Raw genomic sequence first — 25,484 nt, forward strand, 5'->3', positions numbered from 1 at the left:
TTTTGGATTACCTGGTCAAATAGACTTCTCTGGAAAAATTTTTGAATTTGTTATTATCTCTGCAACAACTTGTTTCTTTGAAAAAATTATAAGGTGAGTGTTTGTATTTATATGTTTGAAGTGAAATTAATTGCATGGAATAAATAGTTTTATTTTTCTCACTGTGAGAAAGAGAATTCAAAATATAGTTATTTAAATTAGGTTTAATTTTTTTTTAATCATCAGAGCATAATAAAGTACTGAGATAAGGGGGTGTTTATTCACTGGATCACCAAACGATGAAAAACCAGTGAAGGAAGAAGTGTTCCTTTACTGAGTTTTTTTCTAACTTAATTAAAATAAAAGATAAACTTTAATTTTCTTGCACCTTTACTGATGTTCCGCATCAAAAGTATGTTAAAAATGCGAAAAGCAACTTCTAACCAGTGAGGGAACAGGCATGTTCCTTTACTGGGCATAGATTTCCCAGTGAATGAACAGTATGTGTTAATATGCTGACACTTTAATTTTCAATTCATGATTACAAGAAAAAAGTTAACATTTTCCAAGTATTTATATGTTATAATTTCAAGAATAGGCTTGTTTTTAAATATTTGTATGGCTTATAAATTCATAAGGAGCATTAAAAAATAACCAAAATTAAGTGTTCTTTTACTGGGTGTTCATTCACTGGTAAGAGCTGTTCCTTCACTTGGACTTCTTACTACTTGTTATTTGAACCTCCAAAACTTTAAAACATTATTATGTAAGTTCTCTAAATTTTTCTTACCTAATTTACAATTAGTAACAAATATGTTGACACTGTCATTTAACTAAAATTACGAATTTTGAAATTAATATGCTTTTTTAAAAGGCAAGCGAAGGTTAAGTGTTCGTTCACTGGTTAGTTTACCCTATTTAGAAAAGTTTTTTAAATACTATCATTCATTCTTTTTAATTGGAATTCAATTTATGATTCGCACTTTCCAGAGAAATTCAAAGGAATTTATATACTTTGTAGATAAAAGCATGGCTTTTTAAAAACGTTAGTTTTACCTTCAAAATAGGGCGTGACGTAAAAAGACTGCGTCAACGATTCAAGACCTAATAAAAGATATAAATATGGAGTATTTCAATGGTAGTCATGTTTAACCTTAAATTATTATTTCAACTTCTTTATGATTTTATAATTTCTTAATTTTTATATTTTCTCGATTCTTGGTTTATTTTCAGTTCCTGTAGCTTCCATATAGTTCTTCTATAGTTTTAGATTCTTAAAATTCTTTTTTTTTCTTTAATTCGCAAAATGCTTTTTTTCTTTTTTTTAAAAAAAACACATGAATGCCATCTGTTTTAAAAATAGGACTGTTAACAAAAAAACTACAAATAGCGAACTGAAATAATAAACAAAATTATACAAACGCAAATTTTAAACAACGAAAAAAAAAATTAAAATAAGTGGTTTTTTTTTTCTTTAGCAGATTGGTAAGACAGTTACCGTTGTACAGAGTTACTCCAGCTACTGGAGTAACTTAAGGAGTTTTTGTATAAAGATACTGAGCAATTATCTTAGCAATGCAAATTTGAGTTAAATTGTAAATTTTGAAGCCATCAGTTGCATTTTTCGATTATGTATGATAACATGTATTTTATTTCTGCTTCTAACTTAAACATACGTTTATAATTCTTACTTACTAAATCTTAACTACGTAATCTCAACTAAAGATAATTTATTCTTTATTTTTCTTTAAGATAGTGTCATCACAAATTAATAGGATACATTGACTAATTGATTGGATGAGTCTTTTTCAGTTTAACTTTTTGGAAACATTTCGAAAACTTTCGGTTCAATTACTATAACATTTCATTTCAAATTTCGTTTAAAATTCTTTCCTATTACTTCAACTTATTGTTGTGCCATGTACGAGGTAACAATGACCACTTAGATATTGTTCATTATACATTTTGCTTCCCTCTCTAACTTATTTATTTATTTTTCCATTTGACACTGTCACTAGTTTCGATTTGAGTCTTAAAAAGGCCTTATTTTTACTTCTATGCGCATTGTAGGCTAGTCTACTTATTTTTAAATCATTATGTAGGTAGGTCTAAACCCTTCTGGAACATTTTGAATGTATACCAGAAGTAAACTAACAATTTATTATATTATTTGTAACTAACTATTACTGATTCGCTAACAAACTACCTTACTAGACTTACAAGTTATCTATTATATTAATAATTATTTCTGCTCTAGAACTCTCGAAATTTTATTTGAATTACTTTTTGATAATAGATAAGATCAGAACATACGAAGTTCAATGTATTGCTTTATGAATGATCCTTGATAGATTCCGAAGTAATATTAGTTATTTAAAGCTGAATTCATATGGAAATATTAATTGAAAAGAAATAATGCATTCACAACTTTTAAATTAAATGAGTTTCATTTTATGAAATTGTTTACTGAAATTGAAAAGTAGATCGTTTATGTGAAATGCTTTGATTTGAAAGTAAATATTAATTTTTCAGGAATCTCTTGATTTCAAAAAAGTGTTTTTGAAGCAGTGAATCAAGCTGCATCAAAAAGCAGCATATCAGTACATCAATTAAATATTGATTTCATTGAAGTCGAGAAAGAAATTGCTGGAAAAATTATGGATGGTGAGTTTAATAAGATTCCAGGGGTTTTAAACTCGTATGCAGAAAAAGCATGTCCTGGTAGAAAGAGAGTGTTTTCACCAGATTACGTCCAAAAAATATGATAAGTTTATTGCTATAAACAATAACAAGTTTGATATATTACTAATACCACAAATATTGAGTAAAAAACTACAAGAAAGCTTGAAACCCAGAGATTATTTAGATATTAATCATGTTCAAGGGGAGTGTGACTCAAATTGGGGGTTAATGCCCCATAGTTTTAACTTGTGTTGACTTTAGCTTTCAGATTTAAATTTTACATTGTGGGGGATATGGAACAATTGGAAAAAATAATAGGATAAATTAGTAATAGCTCTAACTTGAATGGGAGAAACGTCACTGATGAAATAAAAAGTGCACCGTGGAAAAAGGATCCAGATACGTACAATAAGTGTAAAGAACATGAGTTTAATATAAATCACATATTTTATGAACAAGATACTCTTTTACATTTGGCCGCTGTATACGGAACTATAGAAATAGTGGATGCTCTAATAAAAAATGGCGCTAGTGTTAACGCAGTAGGTCGCTTTGAAGAGACACCTTTACATCATGCCGCTAGATTTGACAAGGTAGAGATGATGAAAGTTCTCATGGAAAATGGGGCAAATGTTGATGCCGTGGATGAGCTCGAGAATACGCTCTTACATACAGCTATTTTAGAAGCTCCTGGGTGTGTAAAAACAGAAATAGTTAAAATTCTAATAAAAATGGGGCTGATGTGAATACGGTAAATGGGTATGACCATGGAACTCCTTTACACTCAGCTGTTAATTTAAGTGACAATGTAGACACAGTAAAGACTCTAATAGAAAATGACGCTAATGTTAGGGTAGTGGATAATCTTGGGGAGACACCTTTGCATGGGACTGCATGTGAAGGCTGTACAGATATGGTACAAATTCTGATGGAAAGTGGAGCAGACCCTAATGTAACAAGATACGGTGAGGAGACACTTTTGCACCTTGCTGCTCAGAATAATCATTTTGAAATAGTTAAGTATCTTGCCGATAATGGAGCTGATATTTAAGCTGGAAATATTTATCGAATGATGCCAATAGACTGCGCTAAAGAAAATGGATATAAGGAGATATCTTACAGATATAATTGCTAAAATGCCTCATGATAAAGAAAGAGTTTTGCAAGCCCATCAAGATGATAGTTCAGATAATGATATTTCCTTTACTGACTGTCATGCATTAGGGGGGGAAAATTGATGAAAGAAAGGAAGAAAAGCCACCGAAAAAGAAAACTGGATGTTCGATACAGTGACATGAACAACAGAAAAAATTTGTCTCTCATTGCCTTCCAAATATAGATATAAAACTAGAAAGGCAAGGTCTTTACCTAATTTAACGTGTTTTGTTTTTTATTCAAATTTATTGTGGAATATTAAAGTCAGTAAATTTCTTTCAGTAACTTTTCTAAATAAATTATTATTTTTGAAAAGAAAAAATTTAAAGTTTATTCACTGTTTTTTTTTCAATTAAAAACAGCATTAAATATGCTTGAATAAATTTGTGATATAAATTGAGAAATGTCTTGTTAAAAAGAAATTCACATTCTTGATTAATTAAAGCCCATTTGAAACCGTAACAATCTTACCTTTTTAAAGGAAATGATATATTCAGTAAACGGTACATTACGTTCAAAAACTTCATTTTTTTAAATATTAATTTAATTTCATTTCCTTGTATTTTTAGCATTTTAATAATTCATGTACTAAGTAACTTAGATACTGTCTAACGTGTCCTGAGAGGGGTGGTTACTTGATCTGATGAGCAGAGTAAGGGAGAGTCTAAATTAAGCTCTATCAGTGCAAAGGACGGATATTCTGTTGTTCTCAGTGATTGATGATTAATGCGAAAATCAATTGAGCAACTTTCTGGGGCGTTGACTTTCTTGCCGAATTTAACCGTGGCGAATTCCCTTGAAAATCCAGCCGAACAATTGTTAAATGCACAATGATTTTTTAAAACTATTGATTAAAAGTGAATAATTAATTTTATTAAATATGTGGTTTACTTAGGGAATGCAAATTTTTTAGGTAGTCTGAAAGTGTTCATTTTGGCAAATAAGTACTTGTTGAACCGTAGTTGCTCAGGGGATAGAGCAACTAACCACTTCTAATGCGATGAATCGGGTTCAAATCCCAGCCAGGTCGATACGAATTCCTGATCCGGCTCGTACTGACCACAGTGTTGACGAAAATATCCTCAGTGGTAGACGGATCATATGATAGAGTCCCCTTTGCCGTCGGACTAGCCGTGGGAGGTTTTCGTGGTTTTCCTCACCATGCTACGCAAATGCTTAAAAAATGGTCCATCAAGGATACCTCAACAAAGGAATTGCACACAACACTTGTTCCCTCAGTTCTTTTGTCTTTTGGATTTAGTTCAAAATTACAAGGCTACAGAGTTGAACATTTGTAGTCGTAAACCGGAAATTGGGTGGGATGTTCAACGCCGGTTATAAAATAAAATAAGTATTTGCTTAAGCAGTTCAAGAATTATTTCAGGTTCGGTGTGGAACATTGTTTGAAATTTAAGACAAATTATGCTATAAATAGACCTTTATAAACATATAATGTAAATCAGTCCTTCCGAATCTTGATCGAATAATAATTTAGTTGAAATTAATTAGACGGATGGTTTAATTATAAAGTCATTCTACTTTAGAGCTATTGTAAAAAATGATTTGAATTAAATCGTTTTAATTAATTAATTTATTTATTTATCCATTCCATAAATGTAATTTAATATTTAAAATGTACCCAATTTTTTGAGACTAACGAAATATAGTTAAAATTTGTATTTTGAAAATCTTTGCACATTCCTAAAATTACCCCCCTAAGTGCATCCAGAAAACATGAGTAGCGGTTTCTTTGAATATGTATTTTACGAGTCGACCAAACATGCTAACTTGATTAATTCATTAATGATTAACTATAATCTTTAAGTAACTAATAATCTAAAGTAGGAAACTAATAATCTTTAAAAATTAAAATATATATTTTCCATTACTATTTTGATTTTTTTTCAAGTTCCTTGCATAGCTTTCTTTTATTTTTTATTTTTTATGTAAGAAAAGTTTCAGGCAATTTTTTAAGGAATGGTTCAGAATTTCTGGAGAAGAAAATGATTAAATTATCTTTTCTTAATTTTATCCTGTAAATTTATCTTTCTTAGATTTGAGTCCATGATAATACTACCTTTAGTATGAATCCAAGTTGAACCACAGTATGTTATTAATTAACCCTTTTATAATATGATTTCCCGAAAATAACATCGCTCATATGGTATCAAGTTTAACATATCATGTAAATCAATCATTTTTAAACCATTTAGCTATAATATTGTTCAATCTCAAATAAACATGTTTTAAAGTTACATTTAAATAATTTTTCAAAACATTTCCATCAGGGCTAAGCGTTTGACCATTTTTTTTCTGAAGGATTAGAAAAATTTGGAAGAATAGAAGGAATAGAATCGCTACTAATAGAGTAGAAAACAAAATATAGAATTAGTAAATTAAGAGTTTTTGAAATAAAATACAAAATGTAATGTAATAAAATACAGATGTAGGAAAAGGAACAGGTATATTCTAAGATTTTAATTGAATCAGAAATAGATAATCACCGAATTTTAAGGACGTGCCCCAATTTGATATAACATGTGGAATAACTCTGCTAAAATTATTTAGTAATCATCAGATTAAGCATGAAATAAAATTAGATGAATCACAACAGTTTATTCCGTTAATTCTACTAGTGTCTCATCTTGATACATTTTTAAGAACAGTTCTACTATAACTTAAATCTAAATGTGACATTCAATGATTTAATACCCTCGGGGGAGCCTGTAACCCCTGGAGGGAGCGTCCCCAAGGTGGCTGATAGGGGAATGCCTCCATTGGATTTTCCTCTGGGTGGTAGAAGGGAAGTAAAATACCTACTGCGGACCAACAGGCAGAAGTCCAACCTCCTCGGCAACCAATTTTCCATTGGGGATCATTAAGGATATTTTGTGAATGCATGCTACCGCGTCCGGGGTAACCGATTTGTGAAATAAATGCAAATAGAGACCTTACCGAAACTATCATCCACCTTAGAACTGGTCACTATGAAGATCCTGGGAGATGGCAATAGTAGAACCTGCAGTCACTGTGATGATAGTCCACTAACACCAGAACATATTTCCGACTGCCCTGCCATTTTAAGATCCCTGGCTCAGCTTGGGGAATTCTCCCCCTTTGACATCGAGAGTCCGACAACATCAAGGAGTTAGCCGGCTGTGTTTTGCACACTCATGGAGGATATCTATAGTTCTCCCCGTGGACACGACACCAACCAACCAATGATTTAATAATCATTAGATTAAGCATGAGATGAAAATATATAATTTAGAAACGCTTATTCTGTGGAGTTTTGGTGGTGTGTCTCATCTTGATATATTTGTAGAATAGTTCTAATAATATCTAAAACTAAATATGACATTCAATGCTTTGATATTCATCACATTATGAAATAAATATAAATTAATCAGAAATAGTTATTCTGTATGTTTTTTCTGGTGCGTCTGCATCTAATCCTGATATATGTTTTGAATAATAATTTTTAGAATAGAATAAACAGCCACTAAGAATGAAATTAGAATAAATGGCTTATTCTGTGAATTTTACTGGTGACACTAAAACTTTATCAAAAGTTTATAAGCATTTTGAGTTTATAAAAGTGTGTAGAATAATTCTACTAAAATCTAGACTTATCTTTGATATTCAATGACTTTATAAGAATTAGCTTAAGCACGAAAGGAAAAGAGATGAGTCGGGAATATGTAAAAATTTTTATTGTCATATCTAAACTTAATTTATTTTGCAAAACAATTCTACAAAAAGTTCAAATGCCAATACTGCGACGAATAAAATAAAAATTTTGATGTATTAGTAGAAACAAAAATAATACTAGAGTCATATTTTTCCACCTCAATTCGCTTTCGATATAGAAGATGTTGCAACATATGTAAAAGAAAAACTTTTTTCAAAAGGGAAAAGAACATACTTCAAAGAAATTGAGTGAGACAGAAGACTCTGTAGTATAAAAAAAAAATACAATCCATTCTTCTTAGAAACGGCTTTGAATTTTCTTAGAAGCATATATAGCAAACAAAACCAGTTGAAGCAGGCAGATAAAACGAGCTACTGAAAACTTCTATGAATGGGAATTTTCTTTGCCTTTTTTTTATATTTGCATAATGGCATTTAATACTAAATTCAAAATCTCAAGCGTCTTTAGGTTTTTAATTACTTAGTTTTTAAGTTTCATCTTAAAATTTTGTGCAATAAATAACCTATGTCAAAAAAAAAAATACGAAAGAAGTTGACATTTGAGAATTTTTTGTTAGCGTACACTAGAAGAAAGTGAAGTGCATTGCATAGAAGTTTTTCAGAAATCTTCGTATTAAACAATGCATGAGATAGTTGTGTTGCCATTTAAAATATGAATTATTCCTCTGCTGCTTAGTTTTTTAGTTTGTTATCACTCAAAATTCATATTTTTATGCAATATTTATCTATCTTATACAGCTTGTCATCTGAGGGAGCGAAGACATAACCTATCTCTAAATTGTTCTTTGTTTCCTAAATTAGATATGTAAATAAAAATATAATTAACCATGTTCGTAAGAAAGTAAACCAGTACGTCATAAAAAATAGGGGAGATTTAATTAGTAAAAAATAGGGGAAAATTAATTACATAATAATAATAATTTTTTTTGTACTTTCTGTGCTCAACATTTTCATGAATTATGCACGCATCACGCTTTTCAAATTTTAATGAAGTATTTTCACAGATATGCTTTATTCAATCTATAAAGTTTCTTTGATAAGTATTCAGATTTAGTACACTGTAATCTGATAATTAGATCAAATGTTATTCAGGGATTTTGGTTTTTTAGCATTGTACCATTGATGTTATTTTGGAAATATGGCAGACACTCACTCTTAATGATAGGAAGGATTGACCTCAAATATGCTAACTAGTTAGCGTAGGTATTATTAAATATTAAGAAATAAGATTTCAAAAAAACGTACTTTCTCTGAATAAACATACCTAGTTTTCGAAGGATCTTAATACCAGACCCCAAACTATAAGGAGAAGCCACAATCTTAGAAATAGGGTCCAAATATTTTGATCAGGGGAGCGTTTGAAATCTGGCAACTCTTAATGATAATTTTCCTTGTTTTACCATATCTCGAGAACTTTTCAAGTAAATTGAAGAATTTTACACACACTTATAAAATCCGTTTATCCAAAGATAATTCCACTCAAATAATTAATTATCCTTTAATTTTCATGCGATTGCAAAATTTGTTTACCCAACGCAGACAAAAAATAATTTTTGCTAAATATTTTTTTATTATTATTTTGCTTTAATAACAGTCAAATAAATTTTGAGCTACAGTGAGTATAAATTGTTACATTATTTTGAAATGTGTATTTTTATAAGACAACATCAAAAAATTTAAATAATAATGATAAATTCATCCGGGGAAATCGAGTTTTAAATAACTGACTCTTTTTAAAATTTAATTTCTAAGGAACTATTTGATCGATTTCTTTGAAATTATGCATTTTTTGAATATATTGAAATAACAATATTATTTTTGGAGGAAAAAAAGTATTTTAGAACTCACTTGTAATCGATTAGCTATATTAGCCTATTCTTTACTCAGACAGAGATAAACAATTGAACGTTTTAGTCTTCTCACTCAAAAAACCTAGTTGAATTGATTCTCCACGATTTTTATTCATTTTAACTACATATGGTGTCATAGTCCATTTTGAAATTTCAAACCATGTACTTTACAATGAAGACGCACTGTGAACTGCATAATTTTGAATCGCAGAAAATATTTTTCCATTGTTTTTTGAACTCGTTATATGCAATTTAGCTTTCGAACTTAACATTTTTCAGCTTAGCTAATTTTAAAAAAAAATCATTAAAAGCCGCAAAATCGCTGCACATTTAGTATCGGAAACTTCACAAACTGTAGAAACAATTATGTAAACAGCAGTTAAATTCGAAATTTTCTTGATATATATGCTATGTGCATTACATATTCACTACTTAGGCAATATTTCTTTCTTTTTGACTGAAATAAACACTATTACAACTTTTTACAGTCAACGTATTACCTTAACAATGAAATTGTAGGGAAAACTATCAGTGTTACGTACGTTACTTTTTATGGACAATCATATGTCCCACGTTTAACCCTTTGACTTATATTAAATTATTTGTTTATTATTACCCTTTAATTTATGGTTGGTTTGGTTGGCTCTAATGCCACTTGCCACACGGGCAAGCCTGCTTGGTGAAACCGATCAAATTTAAGGCAGAGTGTGCGATTCTTGTTTTACAGTGGCGCCATCTATGGTCAAGAATTCGACTTGTGCACACATCATGCGTCACACCTGTTTATAAGGCGGACCCATTCAAACATCCATTCATTCATCACAGATCGTAATTTTGACCTGAATCAGAGAACGATCAATCTCCAATCCAGTACCCCCAGAGGTATTGATTTGTAATGGGAACATGGAGGACTTTGTGACTCGAAAGAATTTTAACGTGCATCAGTCATGAACTCTCGGACATGGGTCCATTGCCCTACCGATCAGACTATCCCGGAATTTTAATTTATATTAAACATATTGTTCATATTTTTTTTAAATTTATATTAATTTAGGAAAAAATAAGTGAAAAATTTAGTTTAAGCGTTTTACCAATTTATGGTTAGGAAATACTACAGCATGAAACATTAGTGACTTTTTCTGCGAAATAAGCTAAATCTTCCAAACACAGCTCCCATTAAAACAAAAATTTTTCAAATGTACACTTAATTGCAGTTATTTAAATCAAAAGAAACAGTTATTCGCCATCGAAATTTCTTTAATTTATGAAATCAATTATTGATAAATTTTTGAAAACGAACAGTAAAAAAATAAACTACTTTGTCTAGGTTTTACATTTTAATACAAATATAATTGCGATAATCTAATATATTTTTAGAAACTATTAGACTTTATTTAATAGTTGAGAAACACGTAATTTGTTTTTGCTCGTATACAAAGCGTCAGAAAAAAAGCATGTATAAGGGACACTGGCGACTCATCAGCGTTAAAATGTTAAGAAAAAGACATTTTATTATATATTTACTTTGTAAAACCAAAACAAACAAAAAAACTTAACTACTTGAAAAAATTATTGTCTAGAGGAATAAATAAGTTTTAAGTATATACTAAATCTATTTTTTATTAAAATATACCTCGTTTCGAATGTATCTCTTTTGGACAGTGCTACTTCTAGAACTCTTTCATACAATGACAGAACTTATCTATCGATGTCAATAGTTAAGGAATAAATCATCAGATAATCAGCCTATATAAGCTTTTTCTGTTTTTATTTGTAAACATGGAGATACTAATAAAAAATAAGTTCACTAGGTGTTACACTGGCTCATCATTCAAAATTTCTAAAATTTTCTCTGTTAGAAGGAAAATATAGTTTTCAAGATATTTATGGAATACTTTTGCAATAATTTATGTTAATCCATATCACTAGACATAATTGTAACTCTCACTGAGAATTAAATTTAAACTAAATTGCTGCCAGAGCTTAAAGTTTAGATTAGTGTTGTGCTTTCCCCCTTTTTGAGAACTTATCATAACCAATGCCAAAATTTAAGTGAGACAAATTACGCTAACAGTTGCAAGCTGCCTCGCAATCAACAATTATAACTCTAAGAAGACGCAGTTTTTAAATAATTTTATAGTTTGTTTCAAATTGGTGAATATCTCTAACGAAGTAGAATTTGATTTTATTTTAGATGAGAATTCCTATCAGATTTGAAATACTTTTTAATCGCTGTTTTCAATTCGGCACTCGGTTTCTCTCTTCAAGCTACAGAGTTTATTTAAATTACATTTTTAGTATATTTCTTCCGTCGAAATGTACAAGTTTCAAATGGTTGAATATAAAATAAGGGGTAGCATAAATGTTAAATCGAACTTCTAGGGAAGTTTAGACATATCATCAGGATTAAAATTGTACAAAAATCCATGCCAGGAAATGGCGCCATTCACCTTTAAAGGCGTTTTTCTATTATGAACTATTTCTCCATGTGCTTCTAATCAGGTCATAACAAGAAAGCGCACCTTGTCGCATACGAAGACATTCTCGAACGTTGGTTTTATGCAAATTTTAATTCAGATGATGTGTCCTAACTCCCCTATAATTTCTATGCAAATTATGTGACCCCCTGCCATATATAACCTTTTGAAACTTGCACTTTTCGACAAAAAATAGACTTAAAATGTAATTTAAAAAAATCTAGATTTTGGAGTAAAAGTAATCTCAGATTTGGAATACATACAACCGAATTAGGCATTATCAAGTATTTACAATCCAACAAAAAATTTGTTCTCTAGTAGTGTTATATATAATGGATATTTCAATTTAATATTTAGTTTCATGAAGAAAAAAATATAAAAAATTACCGCACCGTATGGTAATAACATTTCGAGCAAAAGAAAAAAAAAATCCGGTAATGAAACGCAAATATATGGTATATATAAACTGTTCGTTTGGCAATTTATACGTTCGAATAATGGCAACGGCTTACTGGAATTTCTGGTTTTCAAAATTATAGTACTTATTACCATGCATTTAGAGAACAATCCATAGTTAAAAAATAACTTTTACCGACCAAATGGTTTTTATGTCATGATCTAAGATTTTATGATAAAATTATTATATTTTGAAAATTATATCAGATATTATGAAACCTTACTTTAATGTAAGTTTTTACCAAATTCATTAAAATTGTTCTTCTATAAAGTTGCCCATACAGCCAAAAAACAGTAAATTTTAACACATTTTGGTGACTTTGGCCATATTTTCTTTCACAGTGTTTATTCTAAGTAACATCAACATCTAGCCCTATTGAAATAGAAAGACATAAATAAATTTTTTACCGTAAAGTTTATTTTAATAGACGATGATGAAATATTTCAGATTTCTTGGGCAATATTTTAAAACGCGGATATATTTATCTTACTTCATTTTTAATTTATGTAGTGAAAATCTTAGGAAGATTAAACACTAATTTCTACAAATTGGTTACCATTCTGTAACTTTCAGACCAGACATACTTGAACCAATGTCTGTGCATGGAATAAAAGCGAATGTTGATGAATGTCTAACCTAAATCGACATTCTTCGCCACGTTGGCTTTCTCATTACCCATCTATTGTCTAGTTTTCTTCTCTTTTTCTCTTCTTCTTTTCTCTTCCTCTTTTGTATTTATGGAATCTTTAGTTTGATTGTATCTGGAGAAGACTTCCGACCAGATGTGGGTGATAGACATATATTTTCTTCCTGTTAAAATTCTTCCCTCTTTCTTGTCTTTCTTTTCTGCAAATTGCTATTTTTTTGTACTGTTTTTAGCAGAACAGATATTGCATTTAGTGAAGGGATCTATTGGGCTTATTTTAGTCCCTTTATTTTTAATGTGATTTTTCATATTTTACCATTTGATGTTTTACTTGACCTTACTTTTATATGTTTTTACCTGTATTTTTGACACTTATATTGTCGGTTGATTTTATCCACTTTGATGTTTTAAGCACTTTTAATCTTTATTCTGTTTTATTTTTATTTTACTTTTTCGATTTTGGGATTTTTCCTATGTGTTTTAATCTTTTTAATTTAGTACTTTTACTTTTCTGTAGTTTGGTAGTGTTTAGTCACGTGCAAACGGGTGAAACCCTTATCCGCAAACTCCTTCGGGGGTAGGTCGGTTACTATTGGTCTTAGTGAAGGGAAAAAATACTAAGTTAAGTGTGTAAAATGAAATGGAGGTCATTATTCTGTTTGATCTAGTGAACTTTTAATCTAGTGACTGGATTTTTTACTTACTAGAACTCGAATCTTGTTTGCTTAATGGTTTAACCTTAAATATGCTAACTGATTGGTACAGATGATATTTTAAGTCACGAAAATGTACGCAGAGAGTCACATTTTAACATTTTTTCCATCGAGTTTTAATTCTTAATCCTTAAAAGATGGTGGTAGCTGCCATCTAGATATTACGGTCTCAGTAATTTAAGCAAGAGAGGGGTTGAATGCTTAGACGCCTAATGATAATTACACTTTTTACGTATTTCGCTGTATCTCCTAAACTAATAAAACGAATCAAAAAATTTTTCGTAACCAAAAATAAAACTTGTTTATCAAGAAACATTATGTAAAAAATATTCTCCTATGTATTTTTTTCAGTCACTAATGGTCTGAAACTTTCTGAATAATAAGACAAATAATAATTTACACCAATTATATTAACAACTTTACTTTAAATAACTTCTAATAGCGTGTACACACTAATTTGGTTATTTTTTTAAATTTTTTTATTTAGGACTAACGTCTTGAACCATTAAAAAGGCCTTTTTTTAATGGTGACTTTTTTTGTGATGACTTATGTGTGAAAAACACTTTTTAAGTGACGATGCAATTATTAATCCATTTTGCATTTTAAGCAATTTACTACATTTATTGTTATGTTGTATTTTGTGACATTTAATTTAACCCGTCTGCGTTTTCGTTTTCTGTAACAAACCTTATTATCAAAATTTCTACCACTTTCAGACTATCTAGGCATCAAGCAGCTCAAATTTCGTTGCTTGATACGAATGCAAGTAAATATTGCTTTCTACTGTTGGAAACGGTATTGTTTCTATTTTATCACCAATTAGAATTTCGACCTATTTTTATTCTCTTAGAACAAAAAATTTCACTAATTACTGATTTTTTTTTATTTTGCTGCTTTAAAAATTAATAAAATTTTGTACGTCTTTTTAGAGAGGAGGTGGTTTGGAAAAATGATAATGCCCAGACTATTAAGGCCACCCAGGTTCAAATCCTGCCGATGCTGTGTGACACGCATTAAACTTAAAACTTATGTAAAATACTCAAACTAAATATATAAAATAGTTTAATGAAGTTACTCACATTAGCTAAATTGTCACAATGATTAATCTAATTCTTTCTCTTTTGGTAAAGAAAAGTCTGCAAATGCATAACTTTTGCAAGTCTTTTTGCAAGTCTTACATCCATTGCACGTATCAGCTGGTTGACGCCGGTAATAAAAAGTACCTCATTTAACCTCCTCACTACTGAAAAAAAAAATACGACAAAAATATATTTTACAGTTTTAAATGTCTATTTAACTGCCATAAGTCATAATAAAATAATCAAAAATTATATTGCCAGTAGGCTAATAATTTTAGGTACAAATACATGTACTTCCAGTTTTAACGAAGTAAAGGAATATAAAGATTTCAAATGTTAATTTGCATCTAAAGTAGGAACAAATGTGCATATTGTTATAGTATCGTCAATTTAAATACAATAATGATTAAATTTAATTATTAGATGCTGTTGACGTATGCCTGTTTAGGCAGAGGGGCTGCGATTGTTCTTGTTTTCCAGTGGCGCCATCTATGGCGCCATGTAGATTAATTATTATTTTGAAAAAGATTAATTTAATAATTAGATTAATTATTATTTTGAAAAAGATTAATTTCATTTAATTGTAATTTTAAAAAATACAAAATGTTATCTGAGTACAATGCAATACTGCATTAAATCGCAGTTTCAAAACAATTTTAACTATGCAAACCATGCAAAATAAATAATTCTTTTAAAAAAATCTAACGTTACTTGAAGGAAAAATTTCAAAATCATGCGAGAATAAATAAATAAACACAAAAGTTAGTTATTAAATGTTTGTATGTACCTTAACATAAAATAATTATAAGACGCATCAAAATATTACTAAATAGATATAAAATTAAATATTCATAATAAAATGACTTCATTTGACTGCTATGCTTTCTTAAATTTTGCCATACATACGGAGGTACACATATGTGTATTTGCATGCTCTTGAATTTATAATTTTTAAATATTAAATAAATATAATTTTAAAATCTTCATGCTAATCTCAGAACTAGTAAGTACAAAAAAATGTCGTCAGAACTTAAAGTATATAGCATTTAAAATTGCTTACGTTTTCGAGCACTTGGCTCTAGCTTCCTTTTCGAAAATCACTTCTGTTTATATTGAGATTTACCCAAATAACTTGAATGTTCAGCATCCATTGGTATCCCTTGGAATTTTAAAAGTTGCTTCCACGCATATTTCAGTGAGAGTAGAACTATAAATTTTCTTAAAAAGTAGGTTTTTAGAAGCTAAGAAGAGAAGATCCCCATATGTAAACCTAGGCAAATGAAAAAAATAAACATAAGCAAAAACGTGATAAATTTTTGCAATGCAATGTGTATAAATGCATTATAGAATAAATAGAATGTTTAATTCTCCAGTTTCAGTAATTTAACTTAATTTCCAATGGTTATTCTGGAAATACAATATGCAACTTTTATTTATAAGAGTTTTTTTTAACAAAAAAAAATTCATAAGAAATCTGACTTTTTTAACAGTTATTTTCAATACAGCTATTGTAAAAACATTCATTTTTAGTTAATGCTTGATAGAAGGCAAAACTCAAAAATAAATTTCTTAGAATCGGAGTAATTTGCAATGATTGTGTTCTAAGACTTTCTAAGACATGCCTAGAATTTTATATTTCTGGCTTTCTAGAATATATATTTCCTATAATTTTATATTATAATCTTTCATGCTTCAACCAAGTAGGAAAAAAAAAATTCAAACTTTTATTTTGTAGATTAATTTTTTTCATGTAAAACAAGATTAAGCGACAACTAAGTTTAAATTTAATATAAGATTTTTCTCCCTCTGAAAACATTTGTTAAATGACTTTTATATTTAAAAAAATGTTTTAACGCGTCGCATAACTTAATTTTTTCTTGCCTTAAACTCCAAATTATAATCTCGCTTATTTATTCATCAAATAAGTTTTTTATTCGTTAATACCGTTAAGGAGTTTTAAGAGGATTAAGGTAAATTTTTTGTGAAGCAGAATTTTTATTTTTAATTCCGTCGTTCTCTATAGATTTAAAAACTTTTTTTAAAATTTAAACGAGCTATCAAATGCTCTGAGGTGCATACAATTTAGATTCCATTTTTTTAAATACCTTCGTTCCTCAATGTACACTATTAAACAGCCTGTATTAGAAGTATCCATGTAGAAACTTTTTTTTTATGTAACCCAAAAGAATATGCACGTGGATTGGAGTAACTTGTAAATTATGTTATAGGATTAAAAAGTAAAAAAAAACATATGGCAGAAATGGAACATAAAGATTAAAATTAAAATATGTAATGCACAATTACTTTTGAAATTAATGTCGCTTTTGGAAACTATAATCCATATAAGTTGAAAATGAATCCCTCATTAAAGTAAAATTTTGGTAGCTTTCAACCGTTCAAGAAGGACTCTATTCAAATTTTAAACTTTACCCAGAGAATGAGTGGATACTTTTGTATTTTTATAGCCGGGTAGAACTTACCAGTATTTTCTTGACGTGATGGAAAAAAAATCAAACACTTCTCGCTGTTAACCCCAAGTAAAAAAGATTCTAGAAAATCATACGCCACTATTTTGAAGCGCGAAAATATTACATTTTTAAACAAGCCTTCACTGTTATTCGAATCTAATAGATTAGAATAGAAAGTGATTCGATAATATTTTTTTAACTGCAGGCACTGAACACTCATTTTTTGACTCGGAAGATGCCGAAAGTGCTGCTCTTTAACCTTACCCTGTGGGCACATATGTTAACCACAGTCACTTTAAACATGCGAGGCCTGTCTAAAAAGTATCCGACCTTAATTTTTTCCAAGCAAAGTAGTGATTCTAAAGCGGCGCGACAGTGCACGGTGGAAGGAGGAACCTTAATGCACAAGCTTGAAATTTTTCACCGCGTTCACTTGTGCAAGTCGCTAGCTGTTGTTCGCCAAGTAAGGTGCTGTTCGTAGTGCTCGTCGGATTTAGTTTCCTCTCAAGATGACTGAACGAAGTGAGCAAAGATACAGCATCAAATTCTGTCAAAAACTTGGTGATTCTCAAAGCCAAACAATTCGTAAGTTTCAGCAGGCGTTTTTGGAGACGAAGCGATGGGTGTAACACAAATTAAGGATTGATTCAACCGATTCAAAGATGACCGCTCATCAGTGGAGAGTGAGCAGCGTTGTGGCAGGCCCCAAACTGCTCGGAGTGCAGCTAGACGTTGCACAGGACCTTCTGGACACCGCCAACACGGATCCTGGGTTTCTGAGCACCGTGATAACTGGAGATGAGTCATGGACGTACGGGTACGATCCAGAAACAAAAAGACAGTCGTCGCAATGGAAGCCTCTCCCGATCCTCCAAGGCCGAAGGAAGCGCGATAGGTGAGAAGCAAAATCAAGGTGATGCTGACTGTTTTCTTTGATGTTCGTGGAATTGTGCATCACGAATACAATACACCGGAAATACACCAGAAGGACAACCAGTGACAAAGGATTACTATCAAGATGTTCTCCAGCTACTCCGTGACGCAGTTCAGTGCAAAAGACCAGACATGTGGACGGCGAACAACTGGCACTTGTATCATGACAACACCCCTGCACTTTCACCCCTATTGATCCACACTTTCTTAGCCAGATATGGAATTACAACAGTTCGCCAACTTCCCTACTCTCCAGGCATGGCTCCTCGCGACTTCTGGTTGTTTCCAAAATTGAAGACGCCGCTGAAAGGATCCCGTTTTGAGAGTGGAGAAGAGATAATGCGGAAAGCGACGACGGAGCTGAACACCATTCCAAAAGAAGACTTCCAGAGGTGTTTCCAGCAGTGGAGGGTCCGGTGGGCTAGGTGTACAAGGGGCCTACTTTGAAGGGGATTAGGGTCCCAACTCCGTCAGGTATTCGAAATACTTTTTCTGGCCAATGGTCGGATACTTGTTAGACAGGCCTGGTACTTCTTATTTCCTTAACCCGCTTTTAAAATTTTCACTTCTTTCGATCATTCGTTTTAACTTTTTAGTGCCCCTACTCTGGAGTGCTCATAGGTTTGAAAAAAAAATACCAAATAAAAATTATTTTTAATTTCATTTACGTTCTTACTTTTATTGCAATGCAAAACGACTCCAATAATAGTCTCAAAAAATTCACAATTTCGACAAATTTGGATAATTTAAAAATTCTACAGATAAATTTACAAAGGAATAAATCTGCAATGCTTACTCTCCAAAATTCAGCTGCTGAGCTGGAAATTGATGCTGTCTGTTTTCAAGAACCCTATTGTCCCAAAGGTAATATCATAGGTTTTCCTCTATCATGGAAACTATTTCACTCAAAGAATTACAAGAGTGGTATTTTTATTGTGACTAAATCAATAAACCCTCTACAATTGAACTCTTTAGAATATTCTGTCGCTATCTCTCTTCAATCTAATGAAAATCTTAAATCACTAGTGCTCGTATCTTTTTATAACTCACCTTTTGATAGCGATATTAACTTAATAAGTGATATAACACAACATATATCAGAATTCTCGATTGATACAAATTTATTAATCTGCAGTGATTTCAACGCCCATCACGAGTTCTGGGGCTACGATAATGCAGATGTAAGGGGTGAGGCACTCATAGATTTTATAACTTATAATAATCTTAATATCTTAAACACTCCTAATGCACCTACTACTTTTGTTTACCTCTCAGATTTCCTCTATCCCAGATCTCAGTCTAACAAATAGTCTTGATATACTTAATTACTCTAGCTGGTCCATTTTAGACATTGAATCAAATTCAGATCACAAATATATAATGATACAGATAAATGATTCTTCCATCTTCACTTCTCTTATTAGATTTAAAACCAAATTTGGTAATCATCGAAAATTTAAAAAACAATTTTCAAAATTTCTTTCAGACTTTAATTCTAAACTAGATAATATAAATGACACACCTGCATTAAACACCTTCACAGATGATCTCATTGACAAAATCTTCACATCTTGCAAAAGCAAAACTAAAACCTTTATTAAAATAAATAATTCCACTTGGTAGAATTCCAAATTATCAATTTTACAGAAAGAACTTCATGCGTTTAGAAAACGATATCAAAGATCTACATCAGCGGATGAACATCAAAAATATAAATCAATCTTCAATTTAAAAGAGCCCAATATAAAAAACAAATCATAAAAGCAAAATTCGACAGTTGGAAAATGCTTTGAGAAAACTCCTGTAACTGTACCGTATCGTTTAGTTATTCCCCTAAATTTAAACATCACGTTGTGTAATTCCTTCCTAACCTAATTTAATTATTAATGATCCCCCGATTCTCCAGCATGGGATACCTTACCTGTTTATCTGCAAAGTAAAAAATAACACCCTCATCATACAACAAGAAATTAAATACTATCAAAGGTATTAGATTAAATAACTGGGTTTATTAAATTAATTCAAAAAAGGATTAAGTCCTTAAGGGACTTGATTAAAAAAAATTTTTAAAAAAATACGAAAAATAACACATTCATTACGAATACATATGAAAAAAGTTGTCCTATTGGACTAGCATCAAACAGGAAAAATGCACCTCAGTGATTACCACGGGCTAACATCTTGCCCCTTATATAAGTTACCATACCATACAGCTCCATACTAACATTACTTCTTGGAGATTATACATTTATCATNTGAGTCAAATCATTATAGGAAGCAAGCAATTAATATCATTAATTCAATTCTAGTGATTTGGATCAGTGATAATAGCAATGATTCGAAACATGTGAATTGAATCTAGGGATACAAATCACTATTCGAATCTAGTAATTCATATCAGTGATTTGTATCCCTAGATTCAATTCACATGTTTCGAATCATTGCTATTAGCAATGATTCGAAACATGTGAATTGAATCTAGGGATACAAATCACTATTCGAATCTAGTAATTCATATCAGTGATTTGAATCGAGTATATTTGATCTCTGGTTCGAATAACAAGACTAAATGAATCAACTGTGAATAACTTGATTTGAATCAAATGATTCAAAACCCTACTCATCTTTCCCTACTTAACTTACATTCTAATTACAGTTCACATTACTTTGTACTCATTTACCCTTTATCGTATGGACTTATAAATTCGTTCAAGGAAATTAATATACTTATCATATCTTATGTATAATTATATATTTTGCTAATTTTCAAGGCACTGCAAAGAAAACGCACTGCTAATTTTTTTATTCATTTTTTATTAGCTAATCAATATTATCAAAGAATTTATGGAACTCTTTCCATAAAAAAATATTAATTCATTCATCGAGAATGCGTATGAATCACTAAGGATTCACAGGAAAGTATTTTTACTATATATGCTGTTGCTGTTGGTACACATCATCACTGTTAGACTAAAGTAACTGAAATTTAAAGAACTGTAATTCATCATAATTAATTCTGATACAATAAACTGATTTGTATCACGTTTGGGCTGGTGATTGGAATCACCGAATCAGTCCAAACACTCTACATTATAATTTATTAGATTTTGAACGTCACTTAGTTTTATAAACGTGTAATGTATTATGGATTATTAGAACCTAGATGACAATAAAAAGTATCGCCGTAATAGGATGCAATATTTGGATTATTGCGTGCAATATACTTGATAATTAGATGTAACATATTTCTTATTCAGTATATTTCAGAAGCGATAAAAACTGATTAAACAATCAGTTGCACCACACAACGTGTCTGATTTAAAAATAGTCCATATTTAAAAAAGCCTTTGTATATTTATTTTCTATTTACCTAGCCGAATTAATTTTATCTTAAATATAATTTTTTATAAAATCGTAGTATATGTATTTTAACAATATTGAATAATAGTTTAAATTTACTTCATCGTTTGAACCTCAAAAATAAGGAAAAAAAGAACAACCCTAATGATAAAGTCAATGCTTACTAGTTAGATTTTGTATATCGAATGAATAAACAATTCAAAAATCAATCTCTATTATTTACTACAGACAGTGTTTGGTGAAGTAATCATTTGCGATATTTTGCCTGCCTTTGCAGCATCAACGGGTACTTTGGCAAAATGCATTAAATATACATTAGCATTATCTTGATTTTAACATTTTTGTGAATAATGATCCTATCTTTATCGTGTATTGAAATCCAAACTCCTAAACAAAAGTTATGTGAGTAATTTTTATGAATAATATTTGTAGATTCTGTGGGAAAATGTAGCGTGGGAAGATGAAAGGTTGTGTTTTTCGAGTTAGAAGAGTTTTATTTGAATAGTTAATAAGGCATTTCAAATATTTTATTTTAAAAAGGGAAATTTTTTTCGGAATTCTACAACAAATGGAGAAACCAGTAATATAGAAGACTAAGAATTACGATAATTTTATGAAATACAGTTAATTAAGGGTTTCGTTAAATTTAGCTCCCGTAGAAAAAATTAGATATGGACGGAATATTGCATTTGTTATTGACTATAAACGCTGTTTAAAATCAAAAATAGGATAAATTATTGAAACTCTAGCTACGTTTTGGTGTCTCATTGGTACACATTCATCAGTCTGAGAAAATCACAAGGGCGGGAAAACAGAAGTGATATAAGAATAAAAGAATTCTAAATTCAATTGAAATACATATTAAGCTTGATGATTACGTAACACTATGTTTGTAGATGGATATTGTACTTCGCTGTTATTTCAAATTTGTATACTTAAAAAAAATGTTTTTCGCAAAAAAATAATAATCATGTGAAAATCTGATCCAAGGCTGGCAGCAGAGTTTCCATACAAAATACGAAAAATCACTTTTCAAGCCTTGAATTTACTGATTATGAGTAATTTCACATTGTATCAAATATCGAATCAACCTGTAAAACAAGCAGCATTAAGTACTGTAAGTTCCAGGCCCATAAAATAATAATTGCTTCGTAAATGATCCATAGTATGACGTAAAAGATTCCTAGTAAAGAATGGACATTGTCTTCAAAATGAAATTTGCAACTAATCGCAGAAATTTCGAGACCAATGGCTAGCTCGGGCTAACGTGGTCAGCATTACTCTTAGACTGCCTCTGCTTTCCACACAAGCTGGTAAACTTCGATCTGGAGCTGGATGATATTCAAGCCACCCCTGAGGATCGAACCCGAGTCCTTTGCAGTAGAGCAAAATGCTCTTAACTCTATATATATATATATATCTCTCAAATGATNAATATATATATATATATATGCATGTATATAGCTTTGGTTTTATTAATACAATTTTAGAAATCATGCTGTATTGCGTAAATAACCATTTGAGCTGAGGGCAAGTTTATTTATTTTCCTTATTTTATTTCCGGCTTTTTCTTCTTCTTTTTAAAAAAAATCTTTATATCTTTTTCATGTTTTCTATAGATTTTTAAGTAATAATTTTTAATTGATAGATGCTAAGCCAAACATAAGCATGGAAATATTTGACTGAGTTTTAACGCACATGTAGCAGATTCTTATGAAGAATTTGTTGCATGTTTGGTTTTTAAATGTAGTCAATCAAATTTGAAGTTGTCAAATGTTGAATGACTGTATTTTAAAAAAAACCTAATTATGAAAGTTTAAGTGACACTCTGAACACCTAATTCTAATGCGAATCTTAGTCTTAGAACTTAATCCCTGTTAAATTGCTATTTAATAAAGTCGATTTACAACAGAAAAAGAATGAAAGCATCAATCCCACAATATTAGGCATAATGTCAATTACCAGAAAATTTCAATTGAGAAAATACTACAAAACAAAATTAATGATGCTTTATAATAGTTTAATAATGTAATGTATGCCTCCAGTTCTGCTGCGGAGTTTCTGAAAATCAAGGTAAAAACTTACAGATGAAGTTCGACGTTTACATATAAGCTTCTAGAATTTCTTGCGCTTCTTTTTCAACATGTGCATAGAGCACACTTGATTTGTTTTTCAGTGGAAAAAAATTTTACAAACTCTAAGTCCTCTAAAGTACTTTCATCACTATAAGTTTCTTTAAACAAACAAATTAAACAGTTAGAAATTCACTAAGTAAACAATACTATAGCAAAAACTTATATAAGAGAAATTCTGGAAATAGTATTTGCATATATTCTAATACCCAAAAAAAGTCCAATTGAAAATTTATTAATACTCAATTTGTTAAAAAAAAGTATTAGCGTAAATTGCAAAGAATTTAATCGTTGTTTAGAAAACAAAAATATGTTGGAATTCCAAAAAATACATTAAAAATTTGACAAGTAATTACAAATATTTGAAGAACAAAAGAAACAGTTATATTTAAAATACTGCATTGTTGCATTCAATTAATTATCTCAAAATACAGGGTGTTTCAGTTCTGCAGTTACAAACAGGGACATAAGGTAGAGCATGGTGACCCATGGCCAAATATGTCTGTGCAAATGCCTTAGAGTGCTGCCCTATTAAGCACGTTTTGTTCAAGTACCATTTAATCTAAATTACTAAAATAAGCTCATTATAAAAATCGAACAAGCCCACCAATTTGGTACTCAAATAATTAGATAACCATAAAACAATTATTTTTGACTAGTTTTTTTTCTTCTCAATTTCCTATAATAATAATCAGAAAACGTAAGACCACGTTTACCGCCTTCTAGGGCAGTAAAATGGCCATTCAGTCTATAGGTGGAACAGCAATTCTCAATCTTTAAGATATGTCCAACCTTTTCTCCAAGTTTTTAACACTTACGCAGAATCTTTTTAGAATATACTCCATACTTAGAAACTGTTGACAAAATATGTAATTATTTTTCCTTAAAGTATTTTCTAATTAATTTAACATTAAAATCTAAAAGTTATAATATTAACTAAAATATGTAATACAAGTAAAGTAAATGAAAACTATAACTAACGACATTTTACATCCAAGTAAGCACCATATGCTGCTTTTATGTATCATACATTTCTCCACTAAGAGAAGCTCTTCTAATTACATCCAGTTGGTTGAGTGAATAGAGTTAAACAGAATAATCTTGAAGTGTGCAAACCATAGTAGCTCCGGTGTTTATTAGCATAGTTTTCAGTGTTTGGTTAGCAGCGTTATTGAGCAAGTACAGTTTTAACGGCCTGTAATTTTGAATGGCCTGAATATCTTCCAGAAATTCTGAATATATCTGTGAGCATCACTACGAGTTCATTTGCATGCATATGGACACCATCCATGGTTTTCACTTAATTACTGACTGCGTTAACGTCAACACCCCTTTACAGCATGCTTGGAAAATTTAGTCATTTAATTGGCTTTACATCATGGTCTTTGCAAAGATTAACTGTAGCGGATATTATATTTACCTTATATTAAATACATAGTATAATTGTTGTTTAAATTCAATATTGTTAAGTATTTCATAATCGCAGCTCTTGATATTTATTTTAAAATTTTTAAGTTATTTGCAACTTTGTATTATAATACCTATAATTGATATAATTATAAAAGAAAATAATATAATAATATATTTAAATCAGGTGAATTAAAATTGTATTACTCAGGACTGTAAATGAAAGTGTAAAAATTGTAGCATACAGCTGATTTTTGTGAGGTTATTGTAAATGAATATTTATTTTTTTGTGTAAAAAACCGTCATAAATATATTTATATATATATAGGTGAAATACATGATGTTTTTTACCTTATCTTCTATAACATTATGACATGAATATAATATTAAGGATAAGAGTCAGTTGATTCAAATTGAGCTGTTAGTGGTCATAT

At 30.2% G+C, this 25,484-nt stretch overlaps 1 protein-coding gene across 1 annotated transcript; it reads left to right on the forward strand.

Moving 5' to 3' along the window:
- Positions 1–2,636: 2,636 nt before the first annotated feature.
- LOC139426753 (ankyrin repeat domain-containing protein 2-like) lies at positions 2,637–3,712 on the forward strand. Its single transcript, XM_071186644.1, has 3 exons — positions 2,637–2,643; positions 3,121–3,355; positions 3,463–3,712. Exons 1-3 carry the CDS (start codon positions 2,637–2,639, stop codon positions 3,710–3,712), a joined length of 492 nt encoding a protein of 163 aa, XP_071042745.1.
- Positions 3,713–25,484: the final 21,772 nt, after the last annotated feature.

Source organism: Parasteatoda tepidariorum, chromosome 1 (assembly GCF_043381705.1).
Source record: "Parasteatoda tepidariorum isolate YZ-2023 chromosome 1, CAS_Ptep_4.0, whole genome shotgun sequence".
NCBI lineage: Eukaryota > Metazoa > Arthropoda > Arachnida > Araneae > Theridiidae > Parasteatoda > Parasteatoda tepidariorum.